This window comes from Gopherus evgoodei, chromosome 23 (assembly GCF_007399415.2).
Source record: "Gopherus evgoodei ecotype Sinaloan lineage chromosome 23, rGopEvg1_v1.p, whole genome shotgun sequence".
Lineage (NCBI taxonomy): Eukaryota > Metazoa > Chordata > Testudines > Testudinidae > Gopherus > Gopherus evgoodei.
This window is the reverse complement of record NC_044344.1, coordinates 12,722,103-12,749,761: the sequence shown is the minus strand read 5'-3', so window position 1 is coordinate 12,749,761 and position 27,659 is coordinate 12,722,103. Positions and strand designations below refer to the sequence as shown.

General features: G+C 50.9%; 1 protein-coding gene across 5 annotated transcripts in view; it reads right to left on the bottom strand.

The window, feature by feature from the left end:
• Positions 1–27,659, bottom strand: part of DBF4B (DBF4 zinc finger B) — a 31,805-nt gene that overhangs the window by 2,845 nt on the left and 1,301 nt on the right. The window contains exons 1-11 of one of the 5 annotated variants that reach the window (XM_030541386.1): positions 26,411–26,857; positions 25,119–25,382; positions 24,197–24,391; positions 22,327–22,413; positions 21,036–21,105; positions 19,861–19,931; positions 16,241–16,277; positions 14,178–14,223; positions 10,806–10,922; positions 1,041–1,167; positions 216–340 (exon numbers count right to left, since the gene is read on the bottom strand). In XM_030541386.1, the coding sequence (XP_030397246.1) occupies positions 216–340; positions 1,041–1,167; positions 10,806–10,922; positions 14,178–14,223; positions 16,241–16,277; positions 19,861–19,931; positions 21,036–21,105; positions 22,327–22,413; positions 24,197–24,391; positions 25,119–25,289 (1,046 nt within the window). In that variant the 5' untranslated portion in view covers positions 25,290–25,382; positions 26,411–26,857. Of the gene's footprint in view, positions 1–215; positions 341–1,040; positions 1,168–10,805; positions 10,923–14,177; positions 14,224–16,240; positions 16,278–19,860; positions 19,932–21,035; positions 21,106–22,326; positions 22,414–24,196; positions 24,392–25,118; positions 25,569–26,130; positions 26,266–26,410; positions 26,858–27,659 lie in introns of those variants that run through there. The other 4 variants (XM_030541388.1, XM_030541387.1, XM_030541385.1 and 1 more) reach the window with 4 other exon arrangements.

Sequence of the window (27,659 nt, the reverse complement as noted above, 5' to 3'; positions counted from 1 at the left end):
CTTTGAGGGGAAGGAGCCAGCCTGTCTGTCCTGGACACCGAAGGGAACTGCTCACCCTGACCTTGCACTGCCAATGGAAGCAAGACCCCTCCACCAGAACTGCCTGCCTGACAGGTCACTGAACAGCTGACTGGCTGTGGATTTTAACCCCCTGTGATCTGGGCTGCCCAAGCCAGACCCTCAAGCCCCAGGGCAGCAAGCTCTGTGTGTGTTACCTGGGGGGCAAGGACCAGGCTGGGATCTCGGCAAAGTTGTTGGTGAGCTGGGCGATGACGTGATCCACAGCTGCATACTGAGAGGCATCCAGCGCAAACCGCCTGTGCCGGGGGCTCTGGAGGTGCTGGAACAGAGAGCAAGGGGAGCGTGGGGCTAGCATCTTCCTCCAGCAGCAGCAGGCACGAGAGCGGGGTTCAGCGGAGCTACAGTCCCATGCTGGGGGGAGGGCCAGGGAGCAGCAGCAGCAGCAGCAGCTCGCTCTGGCGGTAGCTGGATGGCAGCTGCTGGGGAAGGCGAGGGGCCCTCGAGGACAGGCTGTGGGGCCAAGGGGAACAGATCTGGGAGCTGCTCTACCCCTTCGTGCAACAGATACCAGCCGCTGCCCACCAGGCTGCACAGGGCTATGGTGCTGGGAACACCCCAGGGCCAAGATAGACAAGTATGGGGCAAGAGCAGTCCCGTCTACAGCTTGGCTCCCAGCAGCTGGGATGGGCACCAGTGCCAGCACTCACTCCAGGCTCCCCCTGGGCCAGGGGCACCAGTGCCAGCACTCACTCCAGGCTCCCCCTGGGCCAGGGGCACGACTGCCCCCGAGCATGGCTCACTCCCAGCTCCCAATGGACTGGGGCTGCTCCACTGAGACAGGTCAGAGTAGCGGCAGAGTCCAGCTGAGCACCATGGTGCCAAGGCCACACCTGTGAGATCAGCGGCTTCCCCATTGGACAAGCCTGCGTTGGGCAGGTCTGCAGAAGCTCTGCCTTGAGGCATGGGCAGGGGAGACCAAGGCAGCCCAAGGCCTGCTTAGATGCCAGTGGAGCCCTTACCATCTGCAGCTCCCCGAAGGTCTCCTGGCAGCATTCACAAAATCCCTTCCTCCTCTTGGGCACGGCGGCTGGGCCGGACCAGGGGCTCCCCTCTCTCTCGCTGTGCGTCAGACAGCCCTCAGGGGCTCTGCAAGGATACAGTACAGGGCTAGATAACTGCATTACCCCATGCCTACCAATCGGTTGTGTTAGGTGTGGTACAAACAAGATGATGGCCTCTGCCCCGAAGGGCAGACAGTATTAAGTATGAGATGAGACAGGAAAGTACAAGGATGCTGCGAGAACACTGCTCCGCATGACAGGTTGTGGTCTCTGCACACCAGCAGCCTGACTATTGTTAGGTCTGAACAGGCACTGTGGCAAAGGGGAATTAAGGTGGGATCTGAAGGCGGATAGTGAGACAGCTGTGGGAGATCTACAGGGAGCTCCTCCCAAGCACAAGAGGCAGCAGAGAAGCAAGCACAAAGGGGTGAAGGAGGCTAGCACTGCTGGGCTGATCAGAGGCTGGAGGTGACCTCTTCGTAGCCAAGGAGAGGTGAAAGGTAGGGTGGGGATGGGCCATGAACAGCCTGGAGAGTGAAGATAAGCAGCTTATGTTTGAGGTGACATAAGGAGGAGTCAGTGGAAGGACACAACAAGACAGGGGATATGGTCAAGAGCCTGGGCAAGAACCTCTGCAGCAGCGTTTTGGATATGAGAGACGCACGTGTCCAGGCCAGACAGGAGGCTGCAGTAATCGAGAGGCAAGATGGGAATCAAAGAACAACAGGGTTGGAAGGGACCTCAGGAGGTTCTAGTCCAATCTGCTGCTCAAAGCAGGACTGAGCCCAACTAAAACATCCCAGCCAGGGCTTTGTCAAGACAGGCCTTAAAAACCTCTAAGGAAGGAGATTCCACCACCTCCCTAGGTAACCCATTCCAGTGCTTCACCACCCTCCTAGTGAAAAAGTTTTTCCTAACATCAAACCTAAACCTCCCCCACTGCAACTTGAGACCATTACTCCTTGGTCTGTCTACCACTGAGAACAGTCTAGATCCATCCTCTCTGGAACCCCCTTTCAGGTAGTTGAAAGCAGCTATCAAACCCCCATCATTCTTCTCTTCTGCAGACTAAACAATCTCAGTTCCCTCAGCCTCTCCTCATAAATCATTTTTGTTGCCCTCTGGTGGACTCTTTCCAATTTTTCTACATTCTTCTTACAGTACTCCAGATGAGGCCTCACCAATGTCGAATAGAGGGGAATGATCACGTCCCTTGATCTGCTGGCAATGCCCCTACTTATACAGCCCAAAATGCCACTGGCCTTCTTGGCTACAAGGGCACACTGTTGACTCACATCCAGCTTCTTGTCCACTGTAACCCCTAGGTCCTTTTCTGCAGAACTGCTGCCTAGCCATTTGGTTCCCAGCCTGTAACAGTGAATGGGATTCTTCCGTCCTAAGTGCAGGACTCTGCACTTGTCCTTGTTGAACCTCATCAGGTTTCTTTTTGCCCAATCCTCCAATTTATCTAGATCCCTCCGTATCCTATCCCTACCCTCCAGCATATCTACCTCTCCTCTCAGTTTAGTGTCATCTGCAAACTTGCTGAGGGTGCAGTCCACGCCATCCTCCAGATCATTGAAGATATCGAATAAAACCAGCCCCAGGACTGACCCTTGGGGCACTCCACTTGATACTGGCTGCCAACTAGACATGGAGCCGTTGGTCACTACCCATTGAGCCCAACGATCTAGCCAGCTTTCTATCCACCTTATAGTCCATTCATCCCGTCCATACTGCTTTAACTTGCCAGCAAGAATACCGTGGGAGACTGTATCAAAAGCTTTGCTAAAGTCAAGGAACAACACATCCACTGCTTTCCCCTCATCCATAGACTCCGTTATCTTCTCATAGAAAGCAATTAGGTTAGTCAGGCATGACTTGCCCTTGGTGAATTGGTGCTCTTGGGAGCTCTACGTGTGTGGATGGATAGGAGAGGCCGGACCTTAGGGATGTTCTGCACAAAGAACTGGTACCATTGACACAGTCTGGGTGCAAGAACCTAGACGGAGGTCCAAGTTGAAGCTGATGTCTGGGTTACAGGCCTCATTGAGGGACAGGACAGTGGGACTGTCCATACTGATCAAGTCAGAGTTGAAGGCAGCAGGGACCCCCAGGTCAGTGAGTCTGACCTCGTATGTAGGCAGGACACCAGCCCCACCCAGACCCCACACACTGAACCCAATGGGTCACAGCTCTCAGGACACTGGACTATGCCATGTCACAGGCCGAGGGGCGCCAGGGCCCTGTAATGGCAGGGGAATGATGAAGTGAGACCCCAGATAATCCTGGCCAGTGACTCACCCCTCCATGCTGCAAGTGAAGGCGAAATCCTCAAGCTCACCACCAATCTGATCTGGGGACAATTCCTGTCCCACGCCACATATAGCGCTCAGTTAGACCCTGAGCTTGTGAGCTAGACCCACCAGCCAAGCCCCTGAGAGAGAGAGAAAATGCCTAGTGCCACCCCAGAGCCCTGGTGCTCCCCAGCCAGTGTCCCAGCCCAGGCACAGCTATCCTGAGACTTCAGAGAAGGGAGGTAAACCCACAATTCCTGATTGTGACCGAAAGCACCTACACACCACTGTAATAATCTTTGCACAAAATAGTCCTTGCAAGGTACCAATAACTCAATGGTCATTAACATTCTTAGAACATAAGAACGGCCGTACCAGTCAGACCAAAGGTCCATCTAGCCCGGTGTCTGTCTACCAACAGTGGCCAATGCCAGGTGCCTCAGAGGGAGTGAAGCTAACAGGCAATGATCAAGTGATCTCTCTCCTGCCATCCATCTCCATCTTCTGATGAACAGAGGCTAGGGACACCATTCTTTACCCTTCCTGGCTAATAGCCATTTATGGACTTAACCACCATGAATTTATCCAGTTCCCTTTTAAACATTGTTATAGACCCAGCCTTCACAACCTCCTCAGGTAAGGAGTGCCACATGTTGACTGTGCGCTGTGTGAAGAACTTTTATTTGTTTTAAACCTGCTACCTATTAATTTCATTTGGTGACCCCTTGTTCTTTTATTATGGGAATAAGTAAATAACTTTTCCTTATCCACTTTCTCCACATCACTCATGATTTTATATACCTCTATCATATCCCCCCTCTAGTCTCCTCTTTTCCAAGCTGAAGAGGCCTAGCCTCTTTAATTTTTCCCTGTATGGGACCCTCTCCAAACCCCTAATCATTTTAGTTGCCCTTTTCTGAACCTTCTCTAGTGCTAGTATATCTTTTTTCAGGTGAGGAGACCACATCTGTACACAGTATTCGAGATGTGGGCGTACCATGCATTTATATAAGGGCAATAATATATTCTCAGTCTTATTCTCTATCCCCTTTTTAATGATTCCTAACATCTTGTTTGCTTTTTTGACCGCCTCTGCGCACTGCATGGACATCTTCAGAGAACAGTCCACGATGACGCCAAGATCTTTTTCCTGACTCGTAGCTAAATTAGCCCCCTGATCATATTGTATGTATAGTTGGGGTTATTTTTTCCAGCGTGCATTACTTTATATTTATCCACATTAAATTTCATTTGCCATTTTGTTGCCGAATCACTTAGTTTTGTGATATCTTTTTGAAGTTCTTCACAATCTGCTTTGGTCTTAACTATCTTGAATAGTTTAGCATCATCTGCAAACTTTGCCACCTCACTGTTTACCCCTTTCTCCAGATCATTTATGAATAAATTGAATAGAATTGGTCCTAGAACTGACCCTTGGTGAACACCACTAGTTACCCCTCTCCATTCTGAGAATTTACTATTAATTCCTACCCTTCGTTCCCTGTCTTTTAACCAGTTCTCAATCCATGAAAGGACCTTCCCTTTTATTCCATGACAGCTTAATTTATGTAAGAGCCTTTGGTGAGAGACCTTGTCAAAGGCTTTCTGGAAATCTAAGTACACTATGTCCACTGGATCCCCCTTGTCCACATGTCTGTTGACCCCTTCAAAGAACTCTAACAGATTAGCAAGACACGATTTCCCTTTACAGAAACCATGTTGACTACTGCTCAACAGTTTATGTTTTTCTATGTGTCTGACAATTTTATTTTTAATTATTGTTTCAACTAATTTGCCCAGTACTGACATTAGACTTATTGGTATAATTGCCGGGATCACCTCTAGAGCCCTTTTTAAATATTGGCGTTACATTAGCTAACTTCCAGTCATTGGGTACAGAAGCTGATTTAAAGGACAGGTTACAAACCTTAGTTAATAGTTCCACAACTTCACATTTGAGTTCTTTCAGAACTCTTGGGTGAATGCCATCTGGTCCTGGTGACTTGTTAATGTTGAGATCATCAATTAATTCCAAAACCTCCTCTAGTGACACTTCAATCTGTGATAGTTCCTCAGATTTGTCACCTACAAAAGCCAGCTCAGGTTTGGGAATCTTCCTAACATCCTCATCCATGAAGACTGAAGCAAAGAATCCATTTAGTTTCTCTGCAATGACTTGATCGTTTTAAGCGCTCCTTTTGTATTTCGATCGTCAAGGGGCCCCACTGGTTGTTTAGCAGGCTTCCTGCTTCTGATGTACTTAAACATTTTATTACCACCTTTGGAGTTTTTGGCTAGCCGTTCTTCAAACTCCTCTTTGGCTTTTCTTATTACACTCTTGCACTTAAGCTGGCAGTGTTTGTGCTCCTCTCTATTTGCCTCACTAGGATTTGACTTCCACTTTTTAAAGGAAGTTGTTTTTTTTTTTTTTTTTTTAATCTCTCACTGCTTTTACATGGTTGTTAAGCCACGGTGGCTCTTTTTTAGTTTTTACGGTGTTTCTTAATTTGGGGTATACATTGAAGTTGGGCCTCTATTATGGTGTCTTTAAAAAGGGCCCATGCAACTTGTACAGTGACTAAAGTGAAATCCCTGCCTTTTAACTTTTGTTTAACTAACCCCCTCATTTTTGTATAGTTTCCCCCTTTTGAAATTAAATGCCAGTGTTAGGCTGTTGAGGTGTTCTTCCCACCACAGGGATGTTGAATGCTTTTGTATTATGGTCACTATTTCCAAGCGGTCCTGCTATAGTTACTTCTTGGACCAGCTCCTGCGCTCCACTCGGATTAAATCTAGAGTTGCCTCCCCCCTTGTGGGTTCCTGTACTAGCTGTTCCATGAAGCAGTCATTTAAAGTGTCAAGAAATTCTCTGCATTTCATCCTGAAGTGAAATGTTCCCAGTCAGTCAATATGGGGATAATTGAAATCCCCCACTATTATTGGGTTCTTAATTTTGATAGCCTCTCTAATTTCCCTTAGCATTTCATCATCACTAGCACTGTCCTGGTCAGGTTGTCAATAATAGATCCCTAATGTTATATTTTTATTAGAACATGAAATTTCTACCCATAGCAATTCTATGGAACACATGAATTTGCTTAAGATTTTTACTTCGTTTGAATCTACATTTTTTTTCACATATAGTGCCCCCACCCAGCACGACCTGTTCTGTCCTTCCGATATATTTTGTACCCTGGAATGATTGTGTCCCATTGATTGCTCTCAGTCCACCAGGTTTCTGTGATGTCTATTATATCAATATCCTCCTTTATCTCAAGGCACTCTAGTTCACCCAGCTTATTTAGACTTCTAGCATTCGTGTACACGCACTTAAAAACTTGTCCCTGTTTATTTGTCTGCCCTTTTCTGATGGGCCAGATTCTTTATGTGACTGTTTATCATCTGATCCGGCCCTTACATTATTCTCTTCCGTCCTCTGTTCCTGACTATAACCTGGAGATTCCCTATCATCAGACTCTCCCCTAAGAGAAGTCTGTGTCCGAGCCACATGCTCCTCTGCAGCAATCGGCTTTCCCCCCCCCCCCCATCTCCTACTTTAAAAACTGCTCTACAACCTTTTTAATGTTTAGTACCAGCAGTCTGGTTCCACTTTGGTTTAAGTGGAGCCCATCTCTCCTGTATAGGCTCCCCCCATCCCAAAAGTTTCCCCAGTTCCTAATGAACGTAAACCCCTCCTCTCTACACCATCGTCTCATCCATGCATTGAAACTCTGAAGCTCTGCCTGCCTACCTGGCCCTGCATGTGGAACTGGGAGCATTTCTGAGAATGCCACCACAGAAGTCCTGGATTTCAGTCTCTTCCCTAGCAGCCTAAATTTGGCTTCCAGGATATCTCTCCTACCCTTCCCTATGTCATTGGTATCTACATGTACCACAATCACCGGCTCCTCCCCAGCACTGCACATAAGTCTGTCTAGATGCCTCGAGACATCAGCAACCTTCGCACCAGGCAGGCAAGTCACCATACGGTTCTCCCAGTCATCACAACCCCAGCTATCTATGTTTCTAATGATGGAATCTCCCATTACTAACACCTGCCTTTTCCTAGCAACTGGAGTTCCCTCCCCCAGAGAGGCAACCCCAGCACCATCTGGAAGGAGGGTCCCAACTATGGGAAGGTTTCCCTCTGCTCCCATTGACTTCTCTGCTTCCCTGGGCCTTTCTTCCTCCTCAACAGCACAGAGGCTGTCTGAGGAGAGGTGGGACAATTCTACAATGTCCTGGAAAGCCTCATCAACATACCTCTCTGCCTCTCTCAGCTCCTCCAGTTCCGACACCCTGGCCTCCAAAGTCCGTACGTGGTCTCCGAGGGCCAGGAGATCCTTGCACTGATTGCACACATATGACACCCGCCCACAAGGCAGGTAATCATACATGCTACACTCAGTCCAATCAACTGGATAGCCCCCACTCTGCTGCTGGGCTTCTGCCTGCATTGTCTCCTAGTTAATGAAAGGGTGGGTTAAAGAAAGGGGTTTTGGAATATGGCTTGGATTATAGGTTTTAAGTGGACTACAGGGGAACAGGTAGGACCGACAAGGGACGCCCCCCCTCCCTTCCCACTCCCCTTCCAAAACTCCATTAGGAAGCTCCCTGGTCGCTTGTGCGTGGCTTTATAAAGCCCTGGCCTGAGTTATTGCCCCACCCATTGATTAAGGCTCAGCCAATTACCAGAGGCTTCGAGCTTTCAAACCTTCCTTTGAAGCTCACAGCCTCCAACTGCCAACCACAGCACACGGTCCTTCAAACAACTGAACAGACAGACAAACATGCTCAGCACACAGCAAGTAAACCCCAAACACAAACACACACATACATACACACACACTCTACAGACAGTCACTTACCCCACAGATGCTGTATTTGCTCCTCCTTCACCTGGAGAACTCCCTTGCAAAACTCCATTAGCAGCCCCTGTTCTTGTGTTATGTCTGCATGTGACAGTTATGGAGAGTTGTGGAATCATCAGAATGTGTGAACCAGGGGTGTGTTGGGGAGGTGTGCCAGGGTCTGTCCCAAACACAGGGATGAGAGTCCCCTTTACATACCCCCACCAAGCTGACAAGGGGCAGAGGCAAACCACACACTGATGAGAGAGCGCGCGCACAGGAGAGAGAAGAGGGCAGCATGGCATCTATTCCCAGCAGGAGACAGATGCTTGGCCTGGGTTTCATCTTTTCCAGAGGAATCTACTGCAAAGGCTCCCTGGGCTATAAAGACAGTGATAAGCAGCTGAATCAGCTGCTAGTGTACAACATTACTCTACTACAAGAGTATTGAATGAGGCCTTTCCTGACAGCTAATGGCTGGTGATCAATATCACTGAATGGGCTGTATTAACACTGGATGAGGAATTATGGATACTCACTGGTACTAGGATGTACAGTTTGCCCAGACAGGAGGTGATGTCACAGCCTTCTACCTGTCTCCTATGTACATTAAGCATAGAGGAATCAAACAATGGAAGCCGATTTTATAGAACTCAACGGGGGACGGGAAGCCCACAGGAAGGGAAGAACAGCAGATCATCCTGCTTCTTGAAACAAGGTCATTGACCTAAGCAAGGACTGAAGCCACGATTGGCATCCATCACTAGATAAACAAGAGGCTAGAGTCCTTGCAAGCTGGGGGGAGGGGGGTGGGTGGGCACGTGAAGTCACTGGAACTGAACAGGAGGTGAGAGGTTGTCTTAGGTGAAAGATCTTTGCCTAAGCAGACAAGGGACACCAGCACCTTGTACCTTTGTGAACTTCAGCCAAGGCAGGGAAGGATGACTGGTGGGAGAAACCATCTTGAAAGCCTGTATCTTGCCAGATTATGTTTTAGGCCTTTAGAAGCATATTTCATTGTGTTTTACTTGCAACTCTACCTTCATTATTTAAACATATTAACAAAATATACGTAGGATTAAGTGAAATCAAGTACATTTCATTTTTATGACAAACTCAGTGCCATATATAAAAGGGAAAGGTGAACTTACACCCAGTTAATAAGCTGTGGTGTGCTTATATCGTGAAAGGAACAAACGAACCATATTCTGTCTCTGAATGGTCCAGATGAGGGGGAGGCTGTAGCAGAGCACATGGTTTGGGAACATTTGGGACTGGGAGTGCGTTTGGGGGGAGGGGGGGTCACCCTGCAGGTAGTAACCCAGGCTGATGCTGTGGACAGGCTGCTGACCCAGCACTGTCCAGCACACAGACATTCAGGGCATGCACTGTCTATGAGCTATACCAGCAAAACAGGAGGTTCCAGGGCAGACAGTGAGAACACTGCATCCTGCAATGTGACACTGACCCCTGCAGGTGACCAGCTGGGTCCTTGAAGCATGGATTTATAGGAACATACACTGGAAGTGGCCCAAGGGCTGCTGCCTCAGTCAGTCAAATGGGTCCAGCTCTGTTAGAACTAAATACATTGTTTGTCCCAACAGCTTCTGCGAGAGGCTGTTCCAGAATCACTGTTCTGCTGGTTAGAAACCTTGTTTACAGCCTGAATGTGTTTCACAGCTAGTTTGTCCTCATTTCTTCTTGTGCCAACATTGTCCTTCAGCTTCAACAGCTCTTCATCTCCAATGTAATCAGACGAATCATGACCCACCTGAGCCCTCTTGCTAGGCTAAACAAGCCAATCCCCTCTCATAAGGTCAGCTCTCCATTCCCCTGGTCATCCTAGTGGCTCCTCTCTGCTCCTGTTCTGGTCTGAATTCACCCTTCATGAACATAGGTGACCAGTGTTCTAGATGAGGTCTCACCAGTGCCTTGTACCATGGCACTGCTCAGCCCAATGAGAAAGGAGGTAGTAGGAAGGATGGGGGAGGGATTAAGAGCTCAGTTTTAGCCATGTTGAGCTGGAGCAGATGGCTTGACACCCATGAGGAAGAGAGAGAGGGAGGCTGACAGGAGACAGGGCTGGTGCAGAGAGGAAAGTCCACGTGTTGTCAGCAAAGCTGAGCTGGTTTGTGGCTCAGATTAGCTAGAGGTAAGTGCAGGAGGAGATGAGAAGGGGACCCTGGACAGTCCTGTGGACCCCCCCCGCCCCCCCAGAAAGCTGGCAGGGGAGCAGCAGCAGCAAGCCCCAGAGTGCTCAGGAGTCACACAGAGGAGTCTGTGAAACACAGGCTCTGGCACAAGCCATCGGCACAGCAAGGTCTGGGGATGGTGAGGCCACCTGCCAGCCAGGGGCCCAGTTCAGCCAGTTGTCAGTTTCCTGACCTGGAACAAAGTCACGGCTCAGATTAGCTCTGATCAGCTGAGCCGTGGAACAAAGCTGCTCAGGAGAGTCTCTTGCCCCAAGCAAAGGGGCTGGGAGTCTCTGGTGACCACAGGGAGTCTGGGATGCCAATGGCTCCAAGGCAGCAGTGAAGCTGTAACAGCCACGCGCCCTTGCTGCTTGCACCACCTACCTGACTCTGCAGGAGCTTGATGGGGTTTTCAGAGGCTCAAATGGGCTGGATCTGTTTGGTGCCAGGAAGTTCAGGTCAGGAAAGCTCTTGAATTGGCGATGGAAGGGCCGGAATTTCCTGCAAGAACCATCAGTGTCAGACATTAGGCATGGCCATGACCCATTCTGGCCCAGTTCGCACTTACCTGGACTACTACAGGATTCCCCACACCTCCTTCCTGAGTCTTCATCCAAGCACAGGGGCTTGGTCCCCTATCCCCTCCAGCTTGGGGCTTCCACTTCCCAGTGCAAATGAAATTAATAGGCTGGTGTGAAAAACGAACAAAAGGAAGTATTTCTTCCCACAACGCAGTCACCCTGTAGATCTCCTTGCCAGAGGATGTTGTGAAGACTATAAACAGGGTTCAAAAAAGAACTAGATAAATTCATGGAGACAAGGTCCATCAATGGCTGTTAGCCAGGATGGGCAGGGATGGTGTCCCTAGCCTCTGTTTGCCAGAAGTTGGGAATGGGCAACAGGGGATAGATCACTTGGCAATTCCTGTTCTGTTCATTCCCTCTGGGACACCTTGCATTGGCCACTGTTGGAAGACAGGACACTGGGCTAGATGGACCTTTGGTCTGACCCACTGTGGCCACTCTTATGTTCCTGTTTCCCTTGTTGGACTGAGATGAGAGTGGAGCCCTGGGGTAGTTTCAGGATTCAGCATGTTTACATCAGGCCTTGATTTGGCAGAGACTCTTCCTTGGGAGACTGCTGGGGCAGGCAGCTTCCTACAGAGCCCTCAAGTCCCCATGCTTGCTCAGAGAAGGTGGGCTGAGCTGCAGGCCAAGAGCTCAGCTCCAGAGACCTGTGCTTACTCCCAGGGCAGCTCCAGCCTCTGCCCCCCATTTCACCAGCTCCCTCACTTCCATACTCATGGACAAATCCAGCCTTTGCTTCCATGAAGGGCCCCCCTGACTGCAACATGAGCAGCACTGGACAAGTCATTTCTCCCTCGGGGCAGACAGCAGCTGCATAGGAGGGGCACCACCACCAGTGGAGGCCACAGGGCAGATGTTTGCTGCCTAGTCCCGAAGGACACTGGTAATTCTGACCATCCCACATCCCATGGCTTCAGCTGGTGCTACCACAGGTGGAGATGTGCCAGCAGGCAGCTATGTACTTGATTTTTCCAAGTGTAGGACAATGCCTTTGGGACAATGAATCCCAAGATAGCCTTCTCCCTGCACCCTCCCAGCCCATGTGGGAAACTGGACTGGGCAGAGTACAGGACAATCAGCAGTTTGTGAAGATCTTTCAGGGACACTGTCAGCTAGAAATGCCTGTTACCAGCACCTGAGATTAAGCAGATAGCACTGAGAGACCTAGTGTTCCTCTCACGCCTGAGCTCAGATTGCTTTACACCCCAAGCTGGGGACATTAGAAACTGGTGCTGGCTATTATTTGTGTTGCGGAGGCACCCGTGGGCTGTCATGGACCTGGGCCCCACTGTGCTAGGGCCTGCATAAACACAGAACCAAGATGGCTCCTGGCCCAAGAAGCTCCACTTGCTGTCAACCCATTTCACTCTTATGCTCTCACCCAGTGTTAGGGTGGAGCTTCTTGCATTGCACGGAAGGTTCTACCCAAAACCTGCCGATAGTCGAGAATCCACCCTTATGCTCTTTGTGCTGTTACATATCACTCCTAGACCTAACAGCTGGTCCTGCAGCTGCTTGGTAGTGCCCCTTCAGACCTTTACTTCAAAGGGTACTTGGCACTCGAGTTCTGGATGCTGTGGTTTCCCAGGCCTCTCTAATGCAGTGGTTTTAAACCCAGTATGGGGTCGCGGAATGGAAGGCACTGGGTCACGGCGGCTCTGTCAGCACCCCCGACTGGGCCATTAAGAGTCCCATTGATGGTGCTGCCTGGCTAAGGCAGGCTAGTCCCCTACCTGTTCTGACACCGCGCTGCGCCCAGAAGCAGCCAGCAGCAGGTCCAGCTCCTAGGCTGGGGGTGGGGTGGGGCACCCCATGGGGCTCTGCGCCCTGCCCCGAGCATTGTCTCTGCACTCCTGGCCAATGGGAGTCAGGGATGCAGTGCCTAAGGGTGAGAACTGCACGGAGCTTCTTGCATGCCTCTGCCTAGGAGCCAGACCTGCAGCATGGTCCAGTGTCAGGACAGGTGGGAAGCCTGCCTCTGCACCCCAGCTGTGCTGCAGACTGGGAGCTGCTGGAGATAAGCCTGAGCCCCAATCCCCTGCCCCAGCCGTAAGCCCCCCTCAAATCCAGAGCCCCCTCCTGCACCCCAAATCCTCACGCCCAGGGCCCTGACCCCCTCCTGCACTCCAACCCCCCATTTTGGGCCCCACCACAACCCTCTTCCCCAGCCTTGAGCCCTTCCCACACCCCAAACCCCTCATCCCCAGCTCCACTGGGTTGGGAGCATCAATTTTCTTCAACCAGGTTGCCAGAAAACCAAAGTTTGAAAGCCATTGCTCTAAAGGATTGTATTACTTAGCTGCACAATGAGCCACACCCCAGGAACAACTGCTGTCTAGCAAGAAAAGTACATCAAACATCACAGGCCTGTAACATTTGCTACTTCCCAGGGCTCATCACATCTGTTACTACAGGGACAAAGGCAGTGCAGCAAGTGGCAGGAATCTGTTCCCTGTGGCTTGGAAGGCTGCAATTCTGCAAGTTACTTTGGTAGCACATGTAAGAATGGCTGTACCGGGTCAGACCAAAGGTCCATCTAGCCCAGTATCTGTCTACTGACAGTGGCCAATGTCAGGTGCCCCAGAGGGAGTGAACCTAACAGGTAATGATCAAGTGATCTCTCTCCTGCTATCCAGCTCCATCCTCTGACAGAGGCTAGGGCCACCATTCCTTACCCATCCTGGCTAACAGCCATTAATGGACTTGACTTCACCATGAATGTATCCAGTTCTCTTTTAAATGCACACACAGAGGCCCAGAGATCGGAGCCCATTGTGGTGTCTGCATTCAGCAGCCAGGCCCTCCCCATGGAGTTTACAATCCACCTTCACTTGGTGAAGGACACACAAGAACTGCAGCCTAGAGCGATGAAGGGGCTTGTCCAAGGTCATACAGGAATCTGGTTGAGCTGGAAATGGAGCCTAGGCCTCTGCTCAGTACTGCCACCCCATGGTGCACACAGGGTATCCTAGGCTACCACCGCACTTACCCTTCTTCCCCAGGGCTAGAAGTGCAGCCGCAACTCACTTGTCAATGAGGAGCTTGGAGGATTACAAGGGTAAGAGGGGAGGGAACATCTGCCACAGGGACTCCTCCCAGCCCTTCAGCCAGGAGTGCAAAGTTTGGCCACAAAGTTAAAGGAAGGGTTAGACTGAAATGGCTCATTCACCTGCTCTGGTCCTCAATCTTCAGAAACGGGGGCTTCAGTCTTCCCACTAGAAGGAGAATTTTGTAGTTAGCGGCGGCCTGGGCAGGCATTCCCTGCCCCCCTGCAATGCACAACCCATCCCATCCCCCAAACTCTGGCTACACAGAACTGGACTCCAAAATCTAAAGTTTGTCTGCCACCCCCAATATTTATTACACTTGTGGATGCTAAAATCCTGAAACAAGACTCAAGATCCATTTGCCAGAGTTGCTAAGGATGCAGATATTTCAATGGACAACTTGCATGGCAGATAGCCATTTAGAAGGCAAAACATACAATCCATGTTCAGAACCTTGCTGGGGATAGTTAAGTCTAGTGAAGATTTAACAGACAGCTGAGAGACAGCGAAGAGTTAAAAGCTGCTGCAGATGAGCAAGCAAAGGTAGTTGGTTCCATTTAAGGGCCCTAGCTGCGGTCAGGCCCAGAGCCAAAGCGCAGCGGTTGTCAGAATACACTCCACGCCAGGTGTGTGCTGGTGGGGAGCAGTAGCTGAACTCAGCCTCAGCAGGGTGTGAGAATACAGACATCCTCTCACGGGGCATCAGGTTGATTATTCTCACAAGTAGGATTTAGGACTGTGCCTTCCTGATACGTGGGTAGCACAAGGCAAGTAACCTGGTGCGTCCCAAGCTGTGCCAAGGTGCTCTGTGTTGCACTTCAGGAGGAGGAGGATTTGGCTGACTGAGAAAGCACAGGAGCAGCTTCAAGTACTTTTGGAGCGTCAAAAGCACCAAGGCCACAAAGGAGACTAGAGTGATTCTTTATGATGGGCCCAGGCCTGAGAGGTGGGTACCCCCCCCAGCACTGGAAGATTGAGAACATCAAGTCTGACCACCCCTGCTGGGGCTGGGGTTCCCAAGAGGCCTCGGAGCAGGTTTGAACCAAGATTGTGATCCAAGACGTTGAGTCACTGAAGCGAAATAGCTGCTCAAGCACAAGGCTGAGACTGTTCCCATGTAGCTGCTGGGTGTTCAGCACGTTCGGAAGTCAGACCACTTATTTAGGGACCTGAAACGAGACTAGAAGCACATTTGGTGCCCACATGAGTGGCCTGGTTTTAACAGTGACAAACCTTGCCCCCAACAGTTCAGCTTTCAATCTTCACACTAGCTCCCAGTCACTGGAGGTTCTTCCAGGCCAGAGAAGACTGAAGTTCTGTCAGCAGGAAACAAGGTTTCCTAGAGCTCTCCAGCCATCTGTCCCATTATATAGGAGCAAGAGGCACAGGGCTATTGTCTCCCCCAGCTCTGGAGGTCACCTTTTAAAAAAAACTTGCCTTAGAGGTTTAAGAGTCAGACTTGACTCCAGCCTGAACGCTTTGAAGGCAGCAAAGGCTTCTCTGAACGCTCCCTTTCCAATAGGGTGAAGACCACATGCTTCTAGGCCAACTCACGAGTAAAGCAGCATCGCTGAAGTACAGCCACACCTTGGTGCTGTGGTCTACACAACAGATCCCAATGGTGCAGTAGTGAGCCAAGTACATAAAATATCTCCCTCAACTGCATGTTAAGGCAAGGTCAGTCCTACATCGGCGTCACAGTGGCATATGGCAGCCTTCTGCTACCAGAAGTGAGTAGGATGTGGGGAACATGTTCTCTTCTCCGGAGGAGGTGTTATTCGAGACTTCATGTCACAGCCAACAGAGGATTCAGAGAACGAAGCCCCAGTAGCTCAGTTCTTACCATGACTCACAACTCTAGAAGCCCTGCTGTAAAGTCTCACAGCACAAAGGAGACAAGGTAAGTGGACAAATGATTTTAGACAAGATCCCACCTGAATGCATGAGCACAAAGCCAGCCACACAGGAAGCATCCTAGCTACACTTTCAAAATGCTGCACAAGCTTTAAAGCACTACAAGGACAGCCTGGCAAGAGTCTTCTGTCTGAGCTTGGACAGCAAATGGCTTTGATGGAGCAGAAGTTTTTTGCAAGAATAAGTCGTTGTGCTGAAACGTCAGTGACGCGTTTTCACAAAGTCTCCCAGCCAGCTCCATGCCAGCTGAGAGCAAAGCTTCTGTACTGACCTTTAAGGACTCCTGGCCCCACTGAGAGAAACTTCACCTAGACAGAAAGACAGACAGCATTTAGGACGGGGGCCAGCCATAGACAAGACTAGCAGTGCACTGATTCCAGAGCAGTGCGGGGGAGACGGCAGCACAGGGCATGCTCATCCTTAGAGCAGTCCAAGGCTGCTGTGACACAGGAGTTATTGTCTCCTAGTGTTCGGCAGATCAGACTTGGTCTGCGTAGCTCAGCACTGCCTAGATCATACGACTGCCCCTTCCTAAAGCAAGGTAGCCTCACCCGGCCTCCACCCTAGCACAAGCCTGCTGGCAGACTGACCATCTACAGCATTGTGATTTGATCTCCCTTGCAAGTCAGGTGGAGAAAGCTGGAGTTTTCCCCTGTAAGTTGGTTGGAATCCAGGCCTGTTGTAGGTTGAGAGCACAGCTGGTCATTCAGCCTAGCACTAGGCCTGGGCCGCACCTGAAGTTGGCTTGCTACAAGTATTTCAGCTTGGGTGTGCTTTTTAAAGCCAATCTAGTTATACCAGTCAAAGCACCAGCATGGATTCAGTTATACTGAGCTAGAGGTGCCTCCTCTTCCTGCATAGAAAAAGGACTTTTCTACCAGTCTAGTGGGGATGTAGGTATACTACGTTATACTGGTTTAACTATACCAAGAGCAGAGTTTCAGGCCAGAACCATCAGATCATCTAGTCTGATCACCCATGCACATCACAGACCACCCCCACCCCCTAGACACACCTGTATTGAGGCCAATTACTCCTCAGGCTAAAGATTTCAGTCCTCAGGAGACTAAACAGTTGCATGCTGCAGGCAGAGAATTAATCAGGTGACCTGCTCAGATGATCAGGTATGTGACCCACAGTGCATAGGAATGTGGAACCCCCTCCCCCCCTGCCCCCACCAAGATCTCTGCCAGTCTGACCTTGGGGCACATTCCTTCCCAACCCCAAAGCTAGTGATCAGTGAGATCCATAACATGAACAGGAGACACCAGTCAGGCAATGAAGGAGAAATTCTTTGCACCATCTCAGAGCACTGATCCACCCTGTCCAATGTCTCATGACCAGCTGTGGCCAATCACTACTGCTTCAGAGGCAGATGAAAAAATCCAGAATACCTCTGGCCAATTGCACCGTGGGAAACTGATTCCTTAATGACCTCAGCAGGCAACCTGCTTAAGCCCCGAAGTGTGAGATTTGATAATAATCAATGTTGTCCTACTGATCTGCGAGTGTTAGGAACACACAGAGGCCAATGTCAAGGCAGTGCAGAGCTTCCTGTTCCCACCATAGTCCATGAAGGAAGAGGGGGGACAGGGGTTCAGAGATTCACAGATTCCAAGGCCAGAAAGGGCCACCATGACCACAAAACAGCCTCACACACTGGCTGCAGCATTGCTCCCAGAGCAGGATTAAAGCATGTTGCAGAAAGATTCTAATCTCACGTCAGAGTCTACCACCTCCCTGGTGGAGTTGTTCCAATGTTCACTCACCCCCCAGTGCAGGCAAACTGCCTCTTACATCAAGGAGGAATTTGTCCAACTTGACCTTCCAGCCACTGGGTCTTGTTCTGCATTTGGCGGTGGAGTTGAAAAGCTCCTCTCATGATCAGAGATCTTGTCCATGTGTCAGTGCCTAGGTGCAGTGAGGAACTCACCCTTCAGCTTTCACTTCAGTAAAATGAATAGAGTGAGTTAAGCCTCAAACCACAAGGCTTCTTTTCCAGCACCTGGATCACATGGGGCCCCTTTGAACTCTCTCCAGTATATCTTCATCTTTGAGGCGCAGACACCAGAACTAAACAGTGTTCTAGTAGCTGTCTTACCAATGCCATACAATCATAGTAATGCAGGTCTGGAAGGGATCTAGAGGGCATCATCCAGTCCCATGCTAAGGTAGGATTAAGTCAGTCCAGACCATCCTTGACAGGTGTGTATCTAACCAGTTCTAGAAGAGAAAAACAAAACCATCACTTCCCTACTTCTACCTGATATTCCTTTTTGCCACACTTTACACAGATCTCATGTTGAGGGACATCTACAAACACTAAGTCCTTTTGAATCACTACTCCCCCCCCAAACAGTCTTCCATCCTGTATGTACAACCTGGATTCTTGGCTTCTAGATGTATTACCTTACATTTGGCTGTATTAAAATGCATTTTGTTGGATTCTGATCATTTAACTATTTAGATCATTAACAGTATCCTTTCCTCATTACTTACTGCCCCAATCTTTGGGTCATCTGTAACTTTACCAAAGATTTTGTATCATCGCCTAGAATGTTTATGGAAACTAAACTTGGTTTTGTTGCGCTTACAAGATCGGTTGAAAGAGGTAATAGTGTTGATGTAACAGACTTCTGTAAGGCCTTTGGCTTGGTACTGCATGATACTTTGATTAAAAACTAGATATAAAATTAACATGGCATACACTAAATGGATTAAAACTGGCTAAACAGAATCATTCTCCAGGAAGTGCACTTCTAGTGGGGTCCTGCAGGGATCAGTCCTTGGCCCTACGCTATTTAACAATTTTTATATGTTTTCTACCAGATCATTGATAAGTCATCACTGATAAGTTTGCAGATGAGAAAAATTGGGAGCGGTAAATAATGACGAGGGCAGGTTACTGATTCAGCATGATCTGGATCATTTGGTAAGCTCCATACAAAACAATGTGTGTTTTTAATAAGGCTAAACAAAGTATACATCTAGGAACAAAGAACGTAGGTCATACTTACCCAGTGGGAGCCTGTCCTGGGAAGATGCGATTAAAGATTTGGGGGTCATGGTGGATAGTCAGCTGAACATGAGCTCCAGGGGGATGCTGTGGCCAAAAGGGCTAATCCTTAGATGCATAAACAGGGGAATCTCAATTAGGAGAGAGGTTATTTTACCTCTATTTGGCGTTGGTGCAACCGTGGCTGGAATACTGCATGCAGTTCTAGTGTCTGCAATTCAAGAAGGATGTTGATAAGTTGGGGAGGATTCAGAGAAGAGCCACAAGACTAATTAAAGGATTAAAAAACCTGCCTTGCACTGAAAAACTCGAGAAGCTCAATCGATTCATCTTAAAAAGGTCAATGGGTGACTTGAGCAGACTGTGTAATTACCTGCCCAGGAACAAATATTTAATAACGGGCTCTTCCATCTAGCAGAGAAAGGTGCAACACCACCCAGTGGCTGGAAGTTGAATCTAAACAAATTCAGATTAGAAATAAGGCATACGTTTTTAACTGTGAAAGTAACCAATCATTCGAACAGTTTACCTAGAGTTGTGGTGGATGCTCCATTCCTGACAATTGTTAAATCCAGACTGGATGTTTTCTAGAAGATCTGCTCTAGGGATTATTTGGGGAAACTTCTGTAGCCTGTTTACACAAGTGGTCAGACAAGACCACCACAAAGATCCCTTCTGGCCTTGGAATCTAGGAATTGTTGATAAAAATACTGATCAGTCCTGGACAAAAACCAAAGCAGACATTGACCTTGTATGTTCAGACAAGGCCTGAAGCGACTTTGTTGTAAGAGGGCTGCATCCTGGGCTAGTCAGGGAAGACAAAACACTTGTTACCGAAAGCCCTGCACTGGGGGAAAAAGGTTTAGGTCAGTTACCATCATCTTCTCACTCTGCTTCCTTGCTCCCGACATGCGGAACAGCAGCTGCTGCACATAGGCCATCATTTCTGTGTGGGGTGGGAAGTCAAGGAGTTAACGTCCAGAGAAACAGAGGGAGTTGCTGCTACTCAGCACTCAGCCAATGGAGGATGAAATACAACTCCTCAGATCTACCAACTGTACCAGGGAAAGTGCTTCAGTGCCCTCTGCCACCTTGGAGAAAAAGAGGACTGCTCATCCTCCTTCCATGAAGGAAGGACGGACAAGCGCTAGTGGCCAGATAGGAGAGGGAGCTCTGCGCATTGGGTGCTACAATCTGGCTTTAAGTGTCACAGTGGGAGCTAAGAGCTTTCAGCCCTAGATGGCTGACTGCTGGGTTGGTCCTGAGAGACCGGGTGGGTGAGGGAATCTCTGTTCTTGGACCAGATCCCATTAGCTCTAGCCAAGGCAGATGTAGCAGCATTTCCCCTACAGAGAGGATGCAGAGGAGGGTGCAGCATGCCTTAGACAAACAGGCAGAAGCTGAGCTGCAGCCCACTTTAGCCTAGAAACTCCAAACTCGCATTGGACGGGGCTGGGTGTGCATGAGCCCAGGGTACAGAGCCTCAGCCGTTGGCTTGAGTCCAGCACGGGTCAGCAGAGACCTGGCACACCAGCCCCATTGCTAGTGAGAGGCATCCCCAGTGCTCCCCTCTCTCCCCAAGGATCTCAGCAAGCTGCTCTTGTGGGAGTCACTACATGCCAGGATCAGGGCTCACTGACACGGTCGATGCTAAACGTGGTCTGTGCTTACAGAGAGGCCTTCAGGACCATCAATCCAGCAGGGACGTGCATTTGACATACAGACCAGATGTGATCCTAAGCAATAGTGGTGGTTCTGCACCTGTGTTCAGAACCCTTGGATCAGGAGAGGAAGGTTAGAGTCAGACTGCTAGGAAAAGAACAGAGGTGTGTCTGACCAAGCCCACACCCCATTCCCCACGCAGACTTTTGAAGACTCCTTTGAAAGACTGTTTCTCCCAAGCTAGCAAAGTCTCAGTCACTGTTGAATTTTTGCTCCCCCCATAAGCCAGCCATTCAACCCCCAGGTCACTGATTTAACAGATTCAGATGCTAGATATTAAAGGTCAGAGTCCCACCCCACAGCACAAAGAGTTTCTGTAGAAGGATACCATCCACATGCAAGATCCGAACCCCCCAGGAGCGAGCATTGGCAAGGATACTACTGCCACTGCTGGAGTCCTGCATAAACAAGAGGAGAGACTCAGTGACGCACAGCCCAGGGCTGAGTGGACATCTCAGTCTGGCTGCTGGCCTCGACAGGCTACAAGGTTATATTGGGTGTCATATCACGGTCCGTCATTAATGTGAGTTTTTCCTGCCCTACATCCAAAGTCAGCAGCAGGACTTTAGCAGATGCCATTTTGAGAACTTCTAGAGTTAGAAACCCTGGCTTCCCAAGCAGAAAGGCTGCAATCCCCACTGCTCAGGAGCAGTTTTCTAGCCCATCTTGACCGACCAGAAATCAGTGCTAGCTAAGATCATTTTGGTGTAAGAGTTGCCAGCTTGCTCTTTTCAAGACTAGACCCAAGAGCTATCTTGCTGTAAAAGATGGGATTTTTGAGTAGCCACTTCTACCTTTGCCATTTCAGAAAGCTCAATCCTGGGCCAGCTCCCTGCCCCAAAGGGTATCTGCAAATTGACAGATCAAGTTGGCATTTCTAAGTCCTAGGACACATAGTGCAGGGAAGAGGAGAAATGTTCTTACTCAGACTCAGAGCTGGAAGCATAAGCTAGACTAAGTCAGCTGTAGTGTGAGCCTTTTAGTTAAGCATCAATGCCATGTTTGTTACTGAGGGATCAGAAGCTTTCAGCATAAGGCTAACAGCAAAGCCTCTCCCAACTCCGCAGCCAGGCTATTTGGCTAACCAAGTCCATGTCATCCATGGACTCAGTGCTCCCTAGGTTATTGCTAGGTCTCCTGATGCCGCTGTGATGCTCTTATAGGTCTGGTCTGCACCTAAAAGCCTCAGGTCAACCTAGCTACATCACACAGGGGTGTGAAAGATTTCACACCCTGTGTGGCATATGAACCCCACTGTGGTCTTCCATTGACTGAGTTTGGAGAGGTGGGTTATCTATATTGACCAAACCCCACCCCCCTTCTGTTGATGTAGGAAGCATCTACACTGCAGCACTGCCACTGCAATGCAGTCATACGCATTGGGTCTTTAGGGCAACAGTAATATAGCTACCTGTAGGAGTGTCCCGTCCAAGGGCCAGCACATGGGAAAGGAACAGACCCCATAAGGGGCTGAATGGCTCGGAACACCAGGCAGCGTTACAGTCTTGCAAGTACAGGTCCTCCATTCAAAAATGGAACAGTCCAGGTGGTATCCAGCAATTGACCAAGTCTCTGCACCGCTCCCCAAGCAGCCCTGCTCAGGAATGTCTTGCACCTACCTGTCTAGAGGGAAAGCCCATCACTGTGCTGCTCACCTGGTTCCTCATGGCCTTCTGCAGCAGCTCCTTCCCCCTGCTCATCAGAGCCTGCAGAAGACAAGTCAAACAGCATTTAGACCAAAAGCTCCTGAGCAGCCAGCCAGGTGGACCAGTCCAGATGCTTTTAAAGGGAGAGGGAACAGATTCTCTGTGTTATCATGCACAGTGTCCCCAGCACCCTGAAACACCGACACCCCAGACCTCCAGGGAGAGGCAATAGGTTTAACCTTCCCAGGAGAGGATTCCTCTCAGAGCCCCAAGGCTTCCCTTCACCACAGCCTCTGCACTGCAGATGTCCTTTGGAAGAGGACATGTTCTCTTGAGCAGCGGCAAGTGGCTTTTGTACCCTGAGGCTCTGCCCTATGGGACTCAGTCCGCTCGGCCTTCAGCATGTTGGACCAGAGACTATAGCACAGCTCAGGTTACCAGCGCAGCAGGAAAGCCATGGATGGGACTCTTGCTAGATCTGCTGTGGAAGCCATTTGGCCTCTGCACAGACATGCCCAGCAGAGGCCATGCTGCAGTAGGATGCCCTGTCAGGCTGCATGGAGAGAGCAGGGTTGCTTCTAGTTTGGGGGTGGGGCTCAAGCCATCTGACCTCGTATTATTTCCTTTATTCCCCTGGGCAGCCCTCAGTGCAATCATGGCCAGCACCCTGCCCGATGCTGCACAGTCTACTGTTAACAGTTCAGTGGAGTCTGATGGTTTTACAGGTTGGGAAGACCTTGAAGTGCAACACTGAGCCCCTATTTCTTGACCTGCCAGCTCCCTCCTCTGGCAGCATAGCTTCTTCTCAGCCCACCTATCTGACCCCTGCTGCCTCCACCTTCTCCAGTGTCTCCTCCCACCTCTCAGGGTGCAGAGAGTTCCAGTTAGATCTGGAAAGCCTCAGCCCTGTCACAAGTTAGATCTGTTGAGTCAGCTCCCTGCCAAGACAGGGACTTGCTGACTGTGAGCAGAGGTGGCAGGATGCTTTCCTTGCCAGTTCTAGGTAGGGGACCCTGGATGTCATCCTACCAGCTCCTTGATGATTGTTCCTCTGCTCTAGTGACATTTCTGAGCCTAGGACAAAACCCAGTGACATGCAGGGACTAGCTCTGCACGCAAGCAATTGGGGTGGGGCATCATTCACATCCATCCCACCACCCAATACCAGAACAAGTCCCACAAGAGGAAATCAGAATCAAATCCATACAAGAAACAAGCCCCTATTATCTCCGCTGAGCAGTGGGATTAATCAGCCAAACAATTTCTTCCAGCTTTTAGGCTGGTGCAGAACATCTCTACCCTCTAGCTGAGGCAGTGAGGCCTGTCACGCTTCCAGTCTGTAGTGACCCTGAAGGGAAGTATCAACTTTTATGCCAACATATCCTGCTACAAACCTGTGTAGATTCCTGTGGTATTTATCCCTTTACCACTGATTAGCAATAGGCTGGGTACACTGGCCATTTGCTGCACTGTGGGAAGTTTGTCTGCCACCCTAACATTTCCCATTAGGATTGTGAGTGGAGGCGAGTAAATGAAGGGCACACCATAGTGCCACTGTATGCTGGACAGTGCTGCACCCGAGGCAGTTGCACCAGTCTCTATGGACACTTTGCAGAAAAATTGGAGATTAAAAATGCTATAGAAAGATTTGGCATCTCGAGCCACTGTCCAGAGGGCAGGACTTATTTATTGGAGTGTAAACAGCACCAGGACTGGGACAAATGAATAGACAGGTGCCCTCAGCAAGGCAGACAAGCTCTTCTGCAGTTGCTGCTCTCAGGCTCTGTTCCCCACCAGCCACCGCCCCAAGGGTTCAGGCTGCCTAGGCCTTCACAGTCCTTACACTGTCTGCTGGCTTGTGGTGAGGCCCTGCATAGCTCCCTTTGGGCACAGCAGAGGGCAGAGTCTTTGCCTTGGCATCCCCTGAAGCTGCACTGTTCCGTTTCTCAGTTGGTCTCCGAGGCCCACCGTCCAGTTTGGCCTCTTTGCTGCTGGAAACCACGTAGCTGATTTCTTTACTCAAAAAGCTTTCAATCACCTGGACCAGAGACAAAAACAGAGTCAGCTGCAGAACCACCAAGTCCACAGCAAGATCTGGAACACCTTAGTAACCAGCAAAGCTAAGAAACCGCCATCAGCAGCTGCCTCGATGCAGGGACAGTGCTGCATGATAGACATTGTTCCCCTTCCAGCTCCATCCCTTATTGCCTTCCAGTCCCTCCCCAGTCATGCTAGACTATTTATTATATGCAACTGAAAGATACCTTGTAAGGACTGTACTGGTCAGCCTAGTGAGCTGGGACACTTGCGAATCAGTTTACACGTGTACTCAGAACCCTTCCCCAGCACTAACCACAGTGCCCCCAGCCCCCAAATGCACCGTTCTGGGAAAATTGGCTCTTTGGTGACTTCAAGAGCTCAGCTCCTGTTTAACAGGCAAGTTTTCACAAGAGAGAGTCTTTGGATATGGCTACATTTGGAATTTCAGAGCGCTGCCCCGGCAGCGCTGCAAAGTGTGAGTGTAGTCGGAGTGGCAGCGCTGGGAGAGAGCTCTCCCAGCGCTGCATGTAAACCACATCCCTTACGGGTGTAGCGCTGATTACACTGAGGCTTTACAGCGCTGTATCTTGCAGTGCTCAGGGGGGTGCTTTTTCACACCTCAGTTGCAGCGCTGTAAAGTGTGAGTGTAGCCAAGGCCAGGCTCTTCTTGCACCAGAATGCAGCTGCTTCATGCTCTCCACCAGGCAAGGTGCCTCCATACTCACCCCACCCAGCTGCTTTATTGTCGCCACCAGAAACTCCACGTTCCTGTTGTTCGGCAGGTCCAGGTAGAAGGATTTTCCCAAGAAGGGCAGGTTCTTGGATGACCCAGTCACCTCCTGCTGCTGCTCTTTCTCTGGGGGCCTCCTTTGCCTTTTCTCCGATTGACACCCCATCCTACCTGCTAAAAAGGCCACAGCCAGCAGGAGAGCCAGCCTCTGGGTGAGCAGTGGGGAGAGCACACGGGACTCGGCTGTCAGCTCTTCCTTCTGCCCAGCACACAGGAGACACAAGTTGCAACACGCACAGACCACAACGCCGGGGGAGAAAGGGTTAAGTCCCCCCCCCCGTGCTGCCCCCAGGCTGTCGGGATAACGGGAGGGGGGGCGCGTTTTAAACCCGGTGTGATCCCGGGGCCGGCACCCGGCACGGGCCGGTAGCCCCCCCGCGCAGCGCTCCCGGGGCCGGCACCCGGCACGGGCCGGTAGCCCCCCCGCGCAGCGCTCCCGGGGCCGGCACCCGGCACGGGCCGGTAGCCCCCCCGCGCAGCGCTCCCGGGGCCGGCACCCGGCACGGGCCGGTAGCCCCCCCGCGCAGCGCTCCCGGGGCCGGCACCCGGCACGGGCCGGTAGCCCCCCCGCGCAGCGCTCCCGGGGCCGGCACCCGGCACGGGCCGGTAGCCCCCCCGCGCAGCGCTCCCGGGGCCGGCACCCGGCACGGGCCGGTAGCCCCCCCGCGCAGCGCTCCCGGGGCCGGCGGGGGGTCTGAGCAGCGCTGCGGGGGCGGCCGCGCGGGGACAGAGAGTCGCGGCCCCGCACCCGGGCAGCGACTCCCGCCCGGGCCCGGCTCGGGGAGCGCCCGGCAGCGGGGCCCGGCCGGGCCTAGCGGAGAAGCTGCGCCCGCCCCCCAGGTCCCGAGCTCCGCCCCGGCCACGGGGGACAGAGAGCTGCGATCAGCCCGAGCCCGGGGCGGGGGGGTCCCAGGCTCGGTACCGCCGGGCCGGCCGCGCGCTCTCACCTCCGCCTTCTCCTCACGGCGGCCGCGCCTGCCGATTTAAATTCCCGCTCCGCCCCCGGAACAGCGCGCGGGCTACGGCGGCCGGGGAGGGACCAACCGCCTCTCTCCAAAGCCCGCGCCCCCCTGACTCTGGCGCCGCGTGGGCAGCCCGCGGGAGGGGGAGAGGGAGGGAGCGGGGGGCGGGGCCCCACACCGCCCCTCCCCCCCAGTATCCTAGGGCTGTCAATCAGGCACCTATCACCAGGTCTAAATTCACATTTTCTTGTCTGCTGCTTTTCACTTGAGCATCTCAGAGCACTTTGTACAGGGAAGCAGCAGCATCCCCATTTAACAGATGGGGAAATCAGGTGCTGAGAGACGGCATGACTTGCCCAACGTCGGGGGACTGAGTCCCATCACCTCCTTCCATTAACAGCTACAGTAGCTAACACGCCGCCAGCAGATCAGACAGCAGTACATTCAGGATGCTGTTGGGAAATCCGTATCAGGCAGTACACAGGCAGCTTTGGGTCAAGGTGGAACACTGCAAGTGAGGACGGTCGTTTCTACAGGCCCAGTCTACCCACTCAGAGTGCACAAAGTGCGGCATTGCATGTTGCCACAGAACACAGTACAGCATTACAAATGAGTGCGGCTTTGTATAACCTAGGGGCAGCTTTGGATACAGACTTACGTTCTATTTCTGGCTCTGCTACTAACTTCTGTATCAGAGGGTAGCCGTGTTAGTCTGGATCTGTAAAAGCAGCAAAGAATCCTGTGGCACCTTATAGACTAACAGACGTTTTGGAGCATGAGCTTTCGTGGGTGAATACCCACTTCCTCAGATGCATGTAATGGAAATATCCAGGGGCAGGTATATATATGTGTGCTAGCAAGCAAGCTAGAGATAACGAGGTCAGTTCAATCAGGGAGGATGATGGCCAGTGGAGTCCTGTGGAGTACTGCAAGACAAACCCAAGAGAGAAACCAACAGGACTCCACTGGCCATCACATACAGCCCCCAGCTAAAACCCCTCCAACGCATCATCAAGGATCTACAACCCATCCTGGACAATGATCCCACACTTTCACAGGCCTTGGGTGGCAGGCCAATCCTTGCCCACAGACAACCTGCCAACCTGAAACATATTCTCACCAGTAACTGCACACCACACCATAATAACTCTAGCTCAGGAACCAATCCATGCAACAAATCTCGATGCCAACTCTGCCCACATATCTACATCAGCGACACCATCACTGGACCTAACCAGATCAGCCACACCATCACTGGTTCATTCACCTGCACATCCACCAATGTAATATACGCCATCATATGCCAGCAATGCCCCTCTGCTATGTACATCGGCCAAACTGGACAGTCTCTACGGAAAAGGATAAATGGACACAAATCAGACATTAGGAATGGCAATATACAAAAACCTGTAGGAGAGCACTTCAACCTCCCTGGCCACACTATAGCAGACCTTAAGGTGGCCATCCTGCAGCAAAAAAACTTCAGGACCAGACTTCAAAGAGAAACTGCTGAG